The sequence below is a fragment of the Bos taurus genome, chromosome 8 (genome assembly GCF_002263795.3).
Source record: "Bos taurus isolate L1 Dominette 01449 registration number 42190680 breed Hereford chromosome 8, ARS-UCD2.0, whole genome shotgun sequence".
NCBI classification, from domain to species: domain Eukaryota; kingdom Metazoa; phylum Chordata; class Mammalia; order Artiodactyla; family Bovidae; genus Bos; species Bos taurus.
Window position 1 is genome coordinate 110,884,528 of NC_037335.1, and position 15,661 is coordinate 110,900,188.

Genomic DNA, 15,661 nt, shown 5'->3' on the forward strand with positions numbered 1-15,661 from the left:
TCAAGACTGATCTCCTTTAGGATGGACTGGTTGGATCTCCTTGCAGTCCAAGGGACTCTCAAGAGTCTTCTCCAACATCACAGTTCAAAAGCATCAATTCTTCAGCACTCACCTTTCTTTTTAGTCCAACTCTCATGTCCATACATGACTACTGGAAAAACCATAGCTTTGACTAGACGGACCTTTGTTGGTAAAGTAATGTCTCTGCTTTTTAATATGCTGTCTAGGTTGGTCATAGCTTTTCTTGTGTTTTGTTCATAACAATATGCTATCCTACAGCTTAGCACGGTCATTACCATTTTATCCCAGGATCACACAGTTCGGTTTAAGCAACTGAGTCACAGGCAATGTGAAACAATCCCATCGAATTTATGAAGCACCTACTGTGTATAAGACACTGTCCTAGGCACCATAAAGGATGCATATCAGCCCCTCAGAATCTCACAATCAGTTTGGGGAGGGTGATCAAGCCAGAAACCACATGTCTAAGAAACCTATATATCCAAAACGTCAAATAAACATTACAAGGTCGATTTTTCAAATTAACAGACAAATGCAATGCCAAGAAAAACCCCAGCCCACTGAGAGCAGATAGGTCACACAGCCTCTCGGCCAGGGAGTGCAGAGTGTTACTTCTTCTCATTAGCGTTATTAGCTGCTACAATGCTTATACAATGCTTGCTCTCTCTGTGATCCCATAAGAACATGGGCTAGATTTCAGGGGTGACAACCTTCAACCTCAGAGGCCTTCCACACCAGTGGGGTTTTTGATTATCTCGTGCTGGAGCCGAGACGAGTCATGAGCACCCAACAGGACTGAAACATCCGCAGCCTCGCACACGAGTAAGCCAGCACCCAGCGCACACAGCGCCCGTCCTGGAAGCCCGGTGTGGGGAGTGGCCCCTCTGAGGGGCGGGACGCAGCCAGCCCGCTCCCTGGGGAGGAGGAGAGACCGACTGTAGAGCGATCGAAACAGGGTTCAGAGCCCAGCACCCTGCTTCCTGGCTGCCGGCACGGTAGACTCGCTTACGTCTCTCCGTCTCACTGGGTTTGAGTCTATAAAGCGGGGCTGATGCCACCTGGAAGAGCGACGTGTGGCTGAGCTGGGGTGAGAGTCCCAGCACCGTGCCCGCCCCCCGGGCAGAGCTCCCTGGAGATGCATCGGCCCCATCCAGCCCTTCTGCCCGACTTAAGTCATCCTGTTTGGGCTCCTTATCACCTTCCTGCCCCAAAGCTCAGGTCCTTAGCCCAGATATGAACAAACGGGTGCTTGTGTTTGCCATTACCCCAGTGATACTGCTGGCACTGAGAAAGTCACTTTGATACGTGCTAAGCAATTGTCTCCTGCCTGAAGTCAGCTGCTAAAGCACAAGCTTCCCCCAGAGGCCCGAGGAGATGTATCTGCAGAACAAGTCAGTAAGGCAGAGATGGATTCCGACAGTGTGCAGACCTCCAGATGACGGTACAAACTCAGTGCAGATGAAACACGGATGCCGTGTTCCCAGTAAACCACAACATTCCGTTATGCCACAACTGGATCCTAACAGCGCCCTTTCCTCCAGGGCCCCAGCGCAAGCAGAGGACCCTTGGCCCCTGGTCACCCAGGGCCCTGGGACCGACACCTTCCCACCCCAGACTCAGCCTTACACTCGTCACACGCCATGAGCATCCTCGTAAATACCCGCCACCTGCATCTGAAAGGCTTCCCTAAGGATCTGGACACAGCGTGTCTTTCCCTGAATGCTGCCTCCTGGTCAGAAATAGTTAAGACTGTAAGGAAGGAAAAAGGATCATTTGAAAGATTATTCCCTCTAGCCGTCTGTTTCAGATCATAAACTTGCTTCAAAAACCTGAACCAGCTTCCTGAGGACCCACGTCCTTTCCCACAAACGCCCCTTTCCACGACGCGCAAGAACCAGAGGTCGACTCTGGCTCCAGCACCCCGCAGTCCGCCACCTTGGGGTCACTGCTCCCCCTTCCCATGCGTGCAGCCTGGACACTGCGGGGCAAGTTTCAGAGCAGGAGACGGTCGCCTGCAGGGCCATCACACTGCGGACTGGCTCGTATTCTGTCATCAGAACACACTCGGACTCGATACCCAACGTGTGTTACACAACCTCCTGCCTGGGACCAAGAATTTAAGAAGAAGCCACCTTGAAAAAAATCTAGGGACAGAATTTTTTAAACAAATTCCCAAAATCTGTTTCTCAGCTCCACAGACTGTACATTTAAAGAGAATTTTGTCTTGAATGTTCTCACCGCACACACACGTCTCTGTTGATCAGCTGGATTATGGTGATCATTTCACAATCGATAACAATTTGATGTGCACCTTAAAAATAGACAGTCTTGAGTTTTCAAATATCTCTCGATTAAAAAAGTAAAAATAGAAGGGCATCCTTTTTGTTTTCCCAGGACACACATTTCATACAGATCAGTCACGTGATCTCACCACTTACTACAGGACGACACAGGCTGCGTGCACCGATGGCAGATCTGAAGCATCTGGACGGGAAAGAGAGGAAACCCCGACCACGCAGAGTGCTCTGAGGTGGCTCACGCTGCCACCACAGAGCCTGTGCCACACGCAGCCTCAGCCAAGACTTGGCGTTACACCACACTGACGCCCCGCAAAACCGACGCCCGGGGTACTCAGAACAACGGAGCCCCCACTCCTGCTGCCACGGCACCCCTCCCCTTCCTCCCTTCTAAAGATGCATCTTGAGAGTTGTTGGGGGAAAAGCTCTTCAGTCTGTGACCGGAAATACAGCAAAGGGCAATTAGGATTCGTGTGGAACCATGAACTCTACGCCTGCAATTTCTGACACACGAGAGATCTGAGGTGAGTACAGCCCGCCCAGAAGACACATACTCTGGTCCAACCACTCTACCCTGGGGTGACTTGGCTCTCCAACCCTTGTCCCATCCAATGGGCGCTCCACCCAGCATATTACAAGGATGAGGAGGTGCCCCAGACTCAGGCTGGGCAGTACAAAACCAAAGGAGAATTAACTCACCCTGTTGCCTTCAAAGTCAGTGTGTCTGTTTGTCTCTTCAGCGTCTTTGACGATCTCGGCTGGTCTCTGGGGAGAAAAGACACCACACGCTGGATTTAGTCACAGTCAACCTGCGTCACGGTCCTTCCAAGCCGCAAAGAGCGGGTGAAGCCCTGTGATCTCCTGACGCTTGTATGGGCAGAGACGAAAGCCACCCTTTTCCCCACAGAGGTTTCTTCACACCCAGGATGGCATCTGCTCTGCGTTTGGTTGCGCCAACGAATGCCAACCTCTGTAATAAAACTGCTGGGAAAAATGTTAAGAGACACTGCAAATGCCCGTTGGGTAAAAAGGAGAGACTGGTCACTGCAGACCCTCTGCAGTTCCCAGCGGACCCGTGGGGACCCCGAACAGCACACTCCTCCGGGTCCAAGAGACTGCCTGGCCCTGCTCCCTCCAAGGCCGTGGGCACACTACTCTGTGTGGGTACCTTCCTGGTGGTCACAGCTTGTTGGCAAAAGGCAATGAACTGTTGCAGTTGGTGCCCTGGGGCCCCTCTGCACTCTGGGAACATCGTATATCCTGGGGTCAAAATCAAAGGCTCCCACGGAGGCTCCTGGGGCAGACGAGGGCCTCCCAAAGTCAGCCAGCCAGGAGACTCCAACCCCTGGTGCTCCCACGACCTCAGAGGCAGAAAGGGCACGAGGTCAAGTGCACACTGGCCTTTGAGGCCTCTGTCTGGACACGTCGGTGTCATCGGGGACGGCAGGTCACGTAGCCATACCTGACGTAAAGTGAGGGGACAAGTGACCCTACTGACGCTAGTGCTGAGCCCCGAGGGCCCGACAGCTCCTGCCAGCTGATCCCGGACCGGCAGCCCTTGGCTTCTGCTCCTGTGCAGGAGCCCGGCCTTGAGGTCAGCCCCTCGGCCAGCTCACCTGTCCGCTCCTCTCCTCTGGGGGCCACGTGGGGCTTCACCTCCCTCCTCCGTGAAGCCAGGAGGAAGGGAACGGGGAGCGAGGGTCCAGGGTGTGCCAGGCCCTGGACGGGACACTTCCACATGCACGACTTGGTGGCCATGCTGACCGGCTCAGTGACGCCACCTCACCGCAGGGACAGGAGGCTGAAGCCAGAGAGCAGGAAGTGAGGAAGGGACAGATCCCTGGTTCCTGACCACAGGGTCTGAAGACATCACTCATCCTGTCTTTCCACCAGTGATTCCTAGGAGCCTCCTACCTGCCAGGCCCTCTGCTGGGAACAGGGGCTACACCAGTAAGCAATGCAGACCATCCCACTGGTGTGGAGCTTGCAGCTTAGCGGGGGAAAAGACAGTACCAAAAAAATGACAAGGCAGAGCATGCAGTCACAAACCTCGACGATGACCAGAGGGTCCTGGTAGCAGGAGAGTCTTGGGGGAAAGATGGGCAGGCAAATGTGAGGCGCAGAATCTGAAGAGTGTTAACCGCAGGGGGCAAAGAACATTCTAGAAGGGCCAGGGAGAGCTTGGGGAGGGGCCGGGGACGCGGGCAGGCCAGGGGAGGGGCCACCCACCCCGTCCACAGGCAGCTCCACGCGCACGTCTGGGGCCTCCTTGACTTCCGGGGCTCCTTGGGTCTCCTGGTTAGGAGTCTGCGCTTTAAACACGTCACCATCTGCAGGAAAATAACACAGCGTTTTCAAGCTGACGTGCGTTGTACCTTATCTGACCCAAACCAGAGTTATAGCTCAGCATTCTCAGAGCCTCCTGTGTCACTGTCAGGCAGCCTGGTCCAGGGACCGCAGAGCCTGCCCACCACCTCCGTTTCCCCACTGCCCCGATCTGCTTTAGTCCAGGTGCTGGGCTTGGTGTCCCTCGACATCTGCACTGTGTCCACAAAGGTCCCGGACCCTGGGAGTCCAGGTCACCCCGTGTCCCACCCATCATGGGCCTCAGGCCAGAGACAGATACAATGAGCATTCGACAAGTGTGTATCCAGCTCATTCAGTTAGAAATAAATGCAGAGCAACCCCCAGACATCAGCATCAGATTTTAAGGACATGCAGATGTTCTCCTTCAAAACATATTCAAGAACTGGGTTTAACTAGGCAGGGGTTGAAGCTGTACGTTTGAGCCACTCAACTGAATTGGCAGATAAAATCATGTAATTAGCATTACAACTGGATGTGTTAAAAGCTTACAAAATCCCAAGATTCTTGAAAAGCTTATCCTCATCCTGATCAAAAGCAACAGATGACAGTAAAGAGAAAGAAGGGGGCCAGGCAGTTCCTTCAACATCCAAGAAGGCACAGATGTGGCCGCTGACAGGCTCATGATCCAAAATGGGAGGCTGTGCTCGCAGCCCATCCCATTCCTTGGTCGAGAGTCCTGCACCTCCCCGCCTCCATGCGCCCATTCTTGCCCTCTCAAGCCCCCGGCCGAGAAGAGCCACCCCCACACCCTGGGCTGGAGGATAAGGGGCAGAAGAGGAGAGGAAAGAGGCAGGACCCACTGCATCCCAGAGGTTCCTCTAGCTGTGCCTTTGATATTAACACTCATGGCAGTCCTCAAACAAACCCAGAGGGCCCCCTGCAGACACAGAGTGTCCCGGGTCCAGCAGGGTGACAGGCGGAGCCTGAGTCCCGGGACACCACACTCCTCCCAGAGGGCGGGCATGCCTTGCGCCTGGCCACCCGGGCCAGGCCCTCAGGGTATGTCTTCCCAAGAAAGGCTTTACTCAGTGGTTAAATTTTCTACTGCCGCTAATATATTACAGAGTTTCAGGTCATAAAGGCTCAACAGGCTCAGTGATAGCCCCAGAGGGTGGTTCAGGACAGTATGACCTCGGTGCTCACGCATCTGCCTGGCCCACCAGGCCGCAAGCTCCATGGATGGAAGGAACGTGTCTGAACACCGCCGGGTGTCTAGACAGAGCCTGGTGCACCGCAGGGCGATGCTTTGTCCTGGGACGGGGAGCACGGGGGTCGGGGGGCACAGCCAGAGAAAAGCATCAGGGAAACAGTCAACGCTGTAGCTTGAAGCAAACACAGGAAGCTAAGAAGCAGCAAGCAAAGAGGAGAAAACTGAAGTCATTTTGTGTGGTACTGAGAGCCGAGGGAGAGGACAGCTTTAAGAGAAAGGACTTTTGTACTTGTCAGATGCTGCGGAGAAGGCAAGGGGACCCTGCCTCCAGCCACTCTCCTCTCTCTCCACAGCCAGCCACGGGACTAGGGTCTCCCAAGCATCCATCACACCTACAGGGAACACGGCCACAGAAGCGCCTTCTTCAGAGCCTGGACCCCCGTCAGAGCTAATGTCCATAGTAACAGTAGCACGAATAATACTAGTAATGAAGTGATAACAGTAATAGTGATGCTAATAATAGTAGTAACAACAGCACTGATAATAATAGTAATAGTAGTGCTAGCAGTAATAGTAATAGTAATACCAGCAATAGTAATACCAATAGTGCTAATAATAGTAGTAACTATTATAGCTCTATTATAGCTAACAGAGTTACTATAACTCTAATAGCCAGTAGAGCTAACAACAGTAGTAACAGTAACACTAATAATAGTGGCACCCGTAGTACTAACAGTGGTAGTAACAGTAATACTAATAACAGTAGTAACAGTAACAGTAATAATAAGAGTAAGAACAGTGCTAATAATAGTAGTAACAGTAGCAGTAACGATAGTAGTAACAGTAGTGCTAACAATGGCAGTAACAGTAGCACTAATGACAGTGGTACCAGTAGTGCTAACAGTAATAGTAACAGTAATACTAATAAGAGTAGTAACAGGCCAACAGTAGCAGTAACAATAGTAGTAACAGTAGTGCTAACAGTGGTAGTAACAGCAGCACTAATGATGGTGGTACCAGTAGTGCCAACAGTAATAGTAACAGTAATGCTAGTAACAGTGGTAACAGGCCAACAGTGGTAGTAACAGTAGCACTAATGACGGTGGTACCAGTAGTGCTAACAGTAATAGTAACAGTACTACTAACAAGAGTAGTAACAGGCCAACAGTAGCAGTAACAATAGTAGTAACAGTAGTGCTGACAGTGGTAGTAACAGCAGCACTAATGATGGTGGTACCAGTAGTGCCAACAGTAATAGTAACAGTAATGCTAGTAACAGTGGTAACAGGCCAGCAGTGGTAGGAACAGCAGCACCAGTAACAGCAGCACCAGCGGCGCTCACAGCGGCACTGACAGCGGGGAGACCCCGCGGGACCCCAGCCCGCCGCTGATAACATCAGTAGTGACACCGATAGCACCAGGGGCAGCGGTGGCAGCGATAGCACTAGGAATAGGAGTGGGACTGCAAGGAGCATATTTTAAACCATCTCCTTTTAGAATCACTTCTGAAAGGTAGTCTTTTAAAGTCTCTCACACTCCAAACAGCTCAGACGCCTTTTATGCTCACATCTCCCTCAAAAGGCTGACACGCTTGCCGGCTGTTTTCTGTGTCAATGGCCCTTCAGGGAAAACGTGCCCACCCTGACGTCCAGAGAGACAACAGAATGAGTTCTAAGTCCTGTGTTCATCTTGGGCTTCCTGACAGGGGAAGCCCGCTGTCCTCAACTGTGGAATTTTGGGTTTTCACTCCCCTCACCACAGCCTTACCCGATAACCGATGTATTAATAAATCGGACAGTTACCGTCAGGATTTTAAATCAGATCGCTGTCAGTCACATCTCTGCAGGACGAAACTGGTCTGGAAAAGCACGTTCTCAACCCGGCGGCATTCTGACTTGCCGGCAGCCGCACGGAATCTCACCTCACCTGCCCCACTCTGGACGGAATCTCACCTCACCTGCCCCACTCTGGATTTCACCTTACCTGCCCCACTCTGGATTAAAGGTTCCGCCTTTGGTTTCTTTTTTCCTTCTTTGGCATAAAACACAGAATCCTGTGCTTTGGGTGAAATGTTGTCCTGTTTATGAGCGTCTTTCACCTTGGGATCCTCCTAAGGTACAAACGAAGAATGAAAAGCACGTTAGGATGGATGCATACAGTCCATCTAGTCGGTTATTTTGAGAAGAGCCAGGGAAAGTGCACGCTCCTCCGGTGATTTGTGGGAGAGGACGCAGGCACCTCCAAGAGCCCCGCTTCTCGCACCATCTGGACCATGCTGTCGCTACACTTCTCTTCTGTAAAGTGGTGAAAATACTCCTCTCCCTCCAAGGAACACGAGGGGCAGCACCTCGGAGGGAAGGGAAGTGGTTCTCTCCCCAAATGCAGGGGCCGCGCGCCTGGGGAAGGAGGGCCTCCCAGGAGGGCTTGTGTGCGGAGGCGGGGCAGGTCTGCAGGGGTCGCTGGGGCTCTAGAGACACTCCTGCCAGCCTCCGAAAAAGTGCTTCAGCAACAACCACCAAACAGTCGCCACTGGACCCTCAGGGCAGGATGGAGCACCTCTAATCAAACAAAAAACAAAAACAATCCCTGGCAGGTGTGTTCGGGTTACAACTGAGGGGAACTCAGATTTCTAAAAAAAAAAAAAAGCTATAAACTGTAATAACAAAGCGTAAGCAGATCACAGTGAGACGAGCTAATTCTGAGCTCCATTCCGATTCTACCCCATCTTTACATACAAACCACCTTTTTTAGTTCTCCTTTATTCCTTCTTTACTGAAGTATTTGGAAGTGAAGACAGGCAAAACTATACAAATAGATACTTCTTGTGAGTCCCCTATGTCACTTAAGAAAATGTCAAACTAAAACCATGAACTTGCACCATTTATATATGAAACTATCTGTGCATTATGCAATACCAGAGGTTTCTTCCTTGTGGAAATTACAGTGTGAAAATAGTTCTTCAGCCACATATAGGCACCACGCAAAATCTTTCTACGTATTTTAGGAGGCTCTACTGCAAGCTGAAATTGTGTTCATAAGTATAGGAAGCAAGGCCTTGGCAGAGCTGGTTTTAGAAACAGAAAATGGTATATGATGTTCGTGTCTTGGAGGCAGCTGGAGGCTGGGATTTAGAAAACTTGCTTGCTTCTCCCTGGCATGACTCACAGCTCCTTGTCACAAGCATTTTCCATCTTTGGCCTCTAAGATAAAGACACCATATATTGAGCTTATTATCTCTGAAATAGCACTCAAAGGACAGTGACAAGGAAATATTCCCCCCATCCCCTCATTACAAGCACACAAAAGCAGAGACGATGCTGAACAAACAGCACAGAGCAACGCGCACCCATCGCGGTCAGACGCCCCAGGGCTTCCCGGGGCAGCGGGGCGGCAGGTGAAGGCGGACACACGCCCTGTTTACACTACTGGGTGGTTTCCTGACAATAGAAACAGAAGCCCCTGCAGAACCGCAGGACTCTCACCCCGTTCAAGAAACAGGCCTTGACACAGACTTCTAGCTAATCCATCTTCCATGCTCCAATCTGGTCTCCATATCATGACATGCTCCATGGACCCTAACTCGACTGCAGACCCAGCCCAGAAAAACAACAAAATACTTAAACAACTCTGCTTTCAATTTCCTTCATCTTTCTTCCTATTAAAAATATTTTTGGAAAATAAACCTGAGGCAAACTGAGTTTATTACTCTGTGGTGTTTTGAGAAATAATATCCTGCAGAGCTGCCATCAGTCAGTCCAGAGAATTCCATGGACTGTCCAGGCCAGAACACTGGAGTGGGGAGCCATTCCCTCCTCCAGGGGATCTTCCCAACCCAGGGATCGAACCCAGGTCTCCACATTGCAAGCAGATTCTTTCCCATCTGAGCCACCAGGGAAGCCTATGAATGCTGGAGTGGGTAGCCTATCCCTTCTCCAGGGGATCTTCCTGACCCAGGAATCGAACTGGGGTGCTCCTGCATTGCAGGTGGATTCTTTACCAGCTGAGCCACCAGGGGAGCCCCACAGTGAAAGCATTAGTTGCTCAGTCGTGTCCAACTCTTTGCGCCCCATGGACTGTACCCCACCAGGCCCCTCTGTCCATGGGATTCTCCAGGCTAGAATACTGGAATGGGTTGCCAATTCCTTCTCCAGGGGATCTTCCCGACCCAGAAATCAAACCCGGGTCTCCTGCGTTGCAGGCAGATTCTTAACCTACTGACCTATGAGGGAAGCCCTCCATTAAAAGCATTTTTGGAAAACAAGCCTGAAGAACACTGCGCTAACTACTCTGTGGTGTTTTGAGAAGTAATATTTTCCTGCAGAGCTGCCATGACCAATCCAGCTGTTTTAATGCCACTGTAATGGATCATCCAACATGTGAAACACAGCCTCCGAAGGCCACCTGCGGCGAACGAGACTGGGACTAATTGATGAACGCAGCAACCAATTCAGAGGCAATCCATCCTCAGGGAGAAAACAACACGCCTCCTGGAAAAAGGCATTTCTCTGGCTCCCCAGTGAATGTCCTGGTTCCAAAGCAGGTCAAGACCTTCCATCAACAAACTAGTCTCAGCTTTGAGCACTGCTAACATAGAAGACTCGCTAACATTTGAACCCGAGCGTTGCATCCCCAGGCTGCCGGAAGATGGCAACAAGCACTGCCTGACTGTCCTGTGACGCTGTGTGGACCTGCCCTCGTCAGCCTGCAAATGTCAGCTCCAGAGCATTTATCTCACGCTGAACTTCACAGTCTAGACCTGGTTATTAAAGTGTGGGTGTCAGGCGCCCACACATACTCACACTTGGGTTCCAGTGCTTGATCTCGGTTCATTACTATTGGCTTACCAACATTTGGATTTTATGGCCAAAGAGAAATAGGTAATATTAACATTCTGATTGTGGATATGATATAAATACAATGCTCAGTAACTATTTACCAATATTTTATGGAGACCTGAACCATATAATATCATTTTAATATACAAACCCAATTTTAAGTGTTTGTTCAATTAACCACACTTCTCTGGAAGGTAACAGATACCTTCTTTGGAAGATAAATGCGTGTGTGCTAAGTCACTCCATTGTTTCTGACTCTTTGTGACCCTATGGAACGTAGCCTGCCAGGCTCCTCTGTCCATGGGACTCTCCAGGCAGGAATACTGGAGTGGGTTGCCATGTTCCCCTTCAGGGGATCCTTCCAGCCCAGGGATTGAACCTGTGCCTCTGTCTCCTGCATTGACAACTGCACAGTAAACGCAGGGGCTATAAAACTGAATTTGCTGTAACAAAACCGGAGTGGCTGCCTTCAGTTACTTTCATTGGATAATAGAGTCATGGCTCAAGTTAACTGGACCACTTGAGGCATCGGCAGGCTCCTAAGACTTCCGTGCTGCTCCAGCAGTTAAGGATCCACCTGCCAAAGCAGGGACACAGGTTCAGTCCCTGGTCTGGGAAGATTCTACATGTTGTGGGGAAAACTAAGCCCGTGAGCCACAACTGCTGGAGCCCACGGACTCTAGCGCTGTGCTCTGCAGCAAGAGAAGCCACTGCGATGAGAAACGCAAGCACCACGACCAAGAGTAGCCCTTGTTCATCGAAACTAGAGAAAGCCCATGCCAGCAGCCAATGATAAAAACAATTTAAAAAAAGAGAGTTAAGGTATTGGCAGGGTCCTAAGGACATATTTTCAAATGTTCAAATATCTGCCTCGGACAATAAGTGAACCAAGCCAAGCAAATAAGGCAGACTGCATCCTAAGCACGGTTTACGTGTGCTAATCAGTTCAAGTGTGTTAATTATGACTTTTTGTCATTCTCTCAGAAATAGGCATTTTTAACAGTGCAATTTAAAATTCCACTAAATTAAGATAAAATCCTTCATTTTGTTCTCAACGGAAATCAAGATATAAGAAGCAAACAGCTTTGCTCTTTTTTTTTTTTTAATACTGTTAAGGTATCTACATTAGCTTAAATTAGAAATTCATGCCCTTGGAAGCAAGTTTGATGCCAGGAATCCTGTGGGAGGGAACAAGAATGAAAGGGGGGAATCGGCTTTCACCGATGGAAACCTTGAGAGGTCAGTGGCAGTAAGTCTCACCACTGCTCAGCGGAGCCAGGATCCCAGCTGAGGACCTCAGAGTCCAGAACGCTCGCTCTTAGAGCCTTGGCATTCCCTGGGTGGGAGTCCTTGGCTATAAGAAAGGAAACCTGTTGTCATAATATGTGGAGAAGGTCTCACCCACTTCCTAGGCATCCAATTAGATCCAGAGAAGGTTCATCTTTTTCCTCATTAAAGAATCCACATGGATAACCCCAGACAAACATGGGAGCAGACTTGTCCTCTGCTGCAGATCGTACAGAATTCTGATTGACATCAACAGCACTTTGTGGGGAGTTCAGGGTTTCTGAGCCCAAGCCACTCGTTCTCCTTGCTTGGCCCTGCAGTAAGCTTTTCTCTGATCAAAACAAAACTGAAACAGTGCTTTTCTGCAGAGATATCACCTCTCATCGCCCCTTCCCTCTCATGTGGCAGGCGTGGTCATCTGGAGCAAAGCACCTCTTCACACACCAGCACTTGCCTCCTCGCTCCCCAGGGGCCCAGGTCTCCACTCCTAACCGCCCTCCCCCACTGCTTCCCTGGGAACCCTGAAGTCACTCCTGACTCCTCCCGCTTCCTCTCACTCCCCGGTCATGTGGGCATGCCCACGATCCTTCTCACGGTTTTCCTTCCCATTTTACTGAATCGAGATGCCAAAAATCGGTAAGACACATGGTTCTTTCCTGTGTCGCTAATAAAGAAGTTAAGCTGCCACTTAAGCCATGTCGAGGTGCTTCCTTATTACCCAGAAGTTCTTTCCTCTACATCCTGAAAAAAAGCCCTTTAGGAACTATTTAGACATAGATAATTATCAATACCACGTGGAGGGAAACAGTGTGTGTGGGCATGCTTACTTATGTCTGACTGTTTGCAGCCCCATGGGCTATAGCCTGCCAGGCTCCTCTGTCCATAGGATTCTCCAGGCAAGAATACCGGTGTGGGTAGACACGCTCTTCTCCAGGGGATGTTCCCAACCCAGGGATCAAACCTGAGTCTCCTGTGTTGCAGGCAGGCTCTTTACCACCTGAGCCACCAGGAAAGCCCAAAGGAAAACAGAGGAGCCATAACCAGTACCATCTTTCAGAAGTGGGGACATGGCCTTAGATGCCCCCAACCCAGTGGACCCTCCAGCTAAATGCAGCCTCCTAAGTACCTGGTGGAACCAGCCCAAGACCCACTCAGCCAACCCACAGAATCTAGAGAAATAATAAATCACCGTCATTGTAAGTGAAAGTCATTCAGTAGTGTCTGACTCTTTGCAACCCCATGGATTATACAGTCCACGGAATTCTCCAGACCAGAATACCGAAGTGGGTAGCCTTTCCCTTACTCCAGGGGATTTTCCTAACCCAGGGATCGAACCCAGGTCTCCCACATTGCAGGCAGGTTCTTTACCAGCTGAGCCACAAGGGAAGCCCAAAGGTTGGCTTGTCAAGAGTCGTCATAAGCTCCTCGGTTTTTAGATGATGGCTCTTTGCATAGTAACAGGTTATTGAAACTGGTAGCTCAGCTACGTGTGGGTTGTCTCCCTTTTCTGGGTCTATAAACGAATTGGCTGTTGTTTCACAAAAGCATATGGAATTGAAAAGCGTACCCACTAAAAGCAAACGCACATAGAAGCCCACTTCAATTCTGAGTCACAGCAGAATCATCTCGAGGACATTTACACAGCAATTAAACTCACCGTGTGCAGTGCCAGCCATGCACCCCCTCAACTGGAAAGACAGTAAAGCGAGCAGCTGTGGTCAAGTTCACCATGACAACAAATGAACCCACAACACGACGTCTCGGAGCCAGGAAGACAGGAGAATGCTCGTCTCAGAACCAGTGATGCACAGCAGGTCTCAGACCCAACTGCTGCCCCGCGTGCCATCGGCTGGGGGGTCCTGCGGCCTCCGGACGGGCCTCTCCTCTGCTATTTCTACTCATGCTGCATCTTCAGTCCGCACATTGTGTTCCATCGTTAGCAGTGATTCTCAGGTGTGTGTCTGTTCATTTCACTTCGCTGCTGAGGTCAGGAGCCCCATGAATACAGGTGTCTCACCTGCCCTCCCAGCCTGCCTCCTGCACCCCACTTTCCCTCCACAGGTACTGTGCTCTCCCGACTCTTTGGGGCCGTGCTGATGGAGAGACACAGGTGCATCTGAAAGTCAAAGAGGTGCCTGGCTGCCCTCCTGGAATTGTTGATGGAGCAGGTGACTGGCTGCCCTCCTGGAATTGTTGATGGAGGGAGGGGTTGGTGCTGGTGGAATCGGGATGACTGCAGGCTTGGGCTAGACCAGAGAACAGAGTCCACTTCCCGGGTGAGGACAGTCACGACCACTGTGGTCCCTGCGTCATGCTCACTGGCACGTTCTAGTACTCCACTGGCAGACACTCACATGCGGCTCGTCTGTTATCTCCAGCACATGAAGCTTTGTGAAGACACGTATAAATTCATCAACAGATGCCCTCGCTCAAGCCTGACCGCCTGTGGGTGGAGAACTCTGTGTGTTTTTGAGATTGTTCACTGAGGGGTCAGGAAGACCTCGTACCGTAGGTCGTTTAAAAACACACTTGCAGGACTCCGCTGGTGGTGCAGTGGGTAAGAATCTGCCTGCCAACACCGGCAACCCGAGCTCGATCCCTGGTCTGGGAAGATTTCACATGCCGCAGAGCAACGAAGCCAGCAAGCTGCAGCTCCTGGAGCCTTTGTGCCTAGAGCCCAAGCTCTGCAGGAGGAGAAGCCACTGCGATGAGAAGCCAGAGCACCGCAGCAAAGAGTGGCCCCCACTCGCCACAACTAGAGAGAGCCCCCGCCCAGCAACGAAGACCTGGAGCAGCTGAAAATAAATAATTTTTTAAAAATCAAATGCGTTAAAACAAAACACACACTTGCAGATTTAGACCACATGATTCTGCAGTCCCACTCCTGGGCACGTGTCCAGAGAGAACACTAATTTGAAAAGAGACACACACTCCAATGTTCGCAGCAACACTATTTACAGTAGTCAAGACGTGGAAGAAGTCTAAGTGTCCATCAGCAGATGAATGGGTTAAGAACAATGTGGTACAAGCGTACAAGGGGACAGTATGCATGGAGATTTTCATTTTATCAGATTATCATACTATTATGATTATCATTATCATACGGAACAAGCATACATAACATTATCATATTACCAGAGGTTATCCTATTAAGGTAAGTCAGAGAAAGACAAATATCATATGATATCATTTATATGTGGAAACTTTAAAAAATGATGCAAATTGACTCATTTGCAAAACAGAAATAGACTCACAAACCTAGAAAACAAGCCCATGGTCACCAAAGGGGAGAAGAGGAGGGAGGGAGAAACCAGCAGTTTGGGATTAAGATGTGATACTTTGCTCTACAAAACAGATAAACAAGCACAGGCAAATCCAGCGCAAGACGGTGAGAATAGCACCGGGGAGTATCCTCAGTGTCCTGGATAACCTGTCGTAGAAAAGAATCTGAAAAAGAACACGCACATATACTTGTATAATGGGATCGCTCTGCTGTTCCCCTGAAACTAACACAACATGTAAGTTAACCAAACTTCAATTTTTTTAACTGTTTTAAAAAACCGCTTGCAGGTTTAAAAGAAAACTCAGTTCTCGGTCTTACCAGCAGCTGCTCTTCCGCCCGGCTGACACCCTTAGAATGGGCAGACGACCAAGGGCTCAGGACAGCCCCTCACACGCCGCACGGCGATGTCCCCACTGAGGGC

At 50.2% G+C, this 15,661-nt stretch overlaps 1 protein-coding gene across 3 annotated transcripts in view; it reads right to left on the reverse strand.

Annotated features, from left to right (window-relative positions):
• DCDC2C (doublecortin domain containing 2C) overlaps positions 1 to 15,661 on the reverse strand; it is a 66,739-nt gene that overhangs the window by 24,028 nt on the left and 27,050 nt on the right. For all 3 annotated transcript variants that reach the window (XM_024996371.2, XM_059889540.1, XM_005210623.5), the window contains exons 7-9: positions 7,819 to 7,945; positions 4,548 to 4,648; positions 3,018 to 3,083 (exon numbers count right to left, since the gene is read on the reverse strand). In XM_024996371.2, the coding sequence (XP_024852139.1) occupies positions 3,018 to 3,083; positions 4,548 to 4,648; positions 7,819 to 7,945 (294 nt within the window). The remainder of the gene's footprint in view (positions 1 to 3,017; positions 3,084 to 4,547; positions 4,649 to 7,818; positions 7,946 to 15,661) is intronic.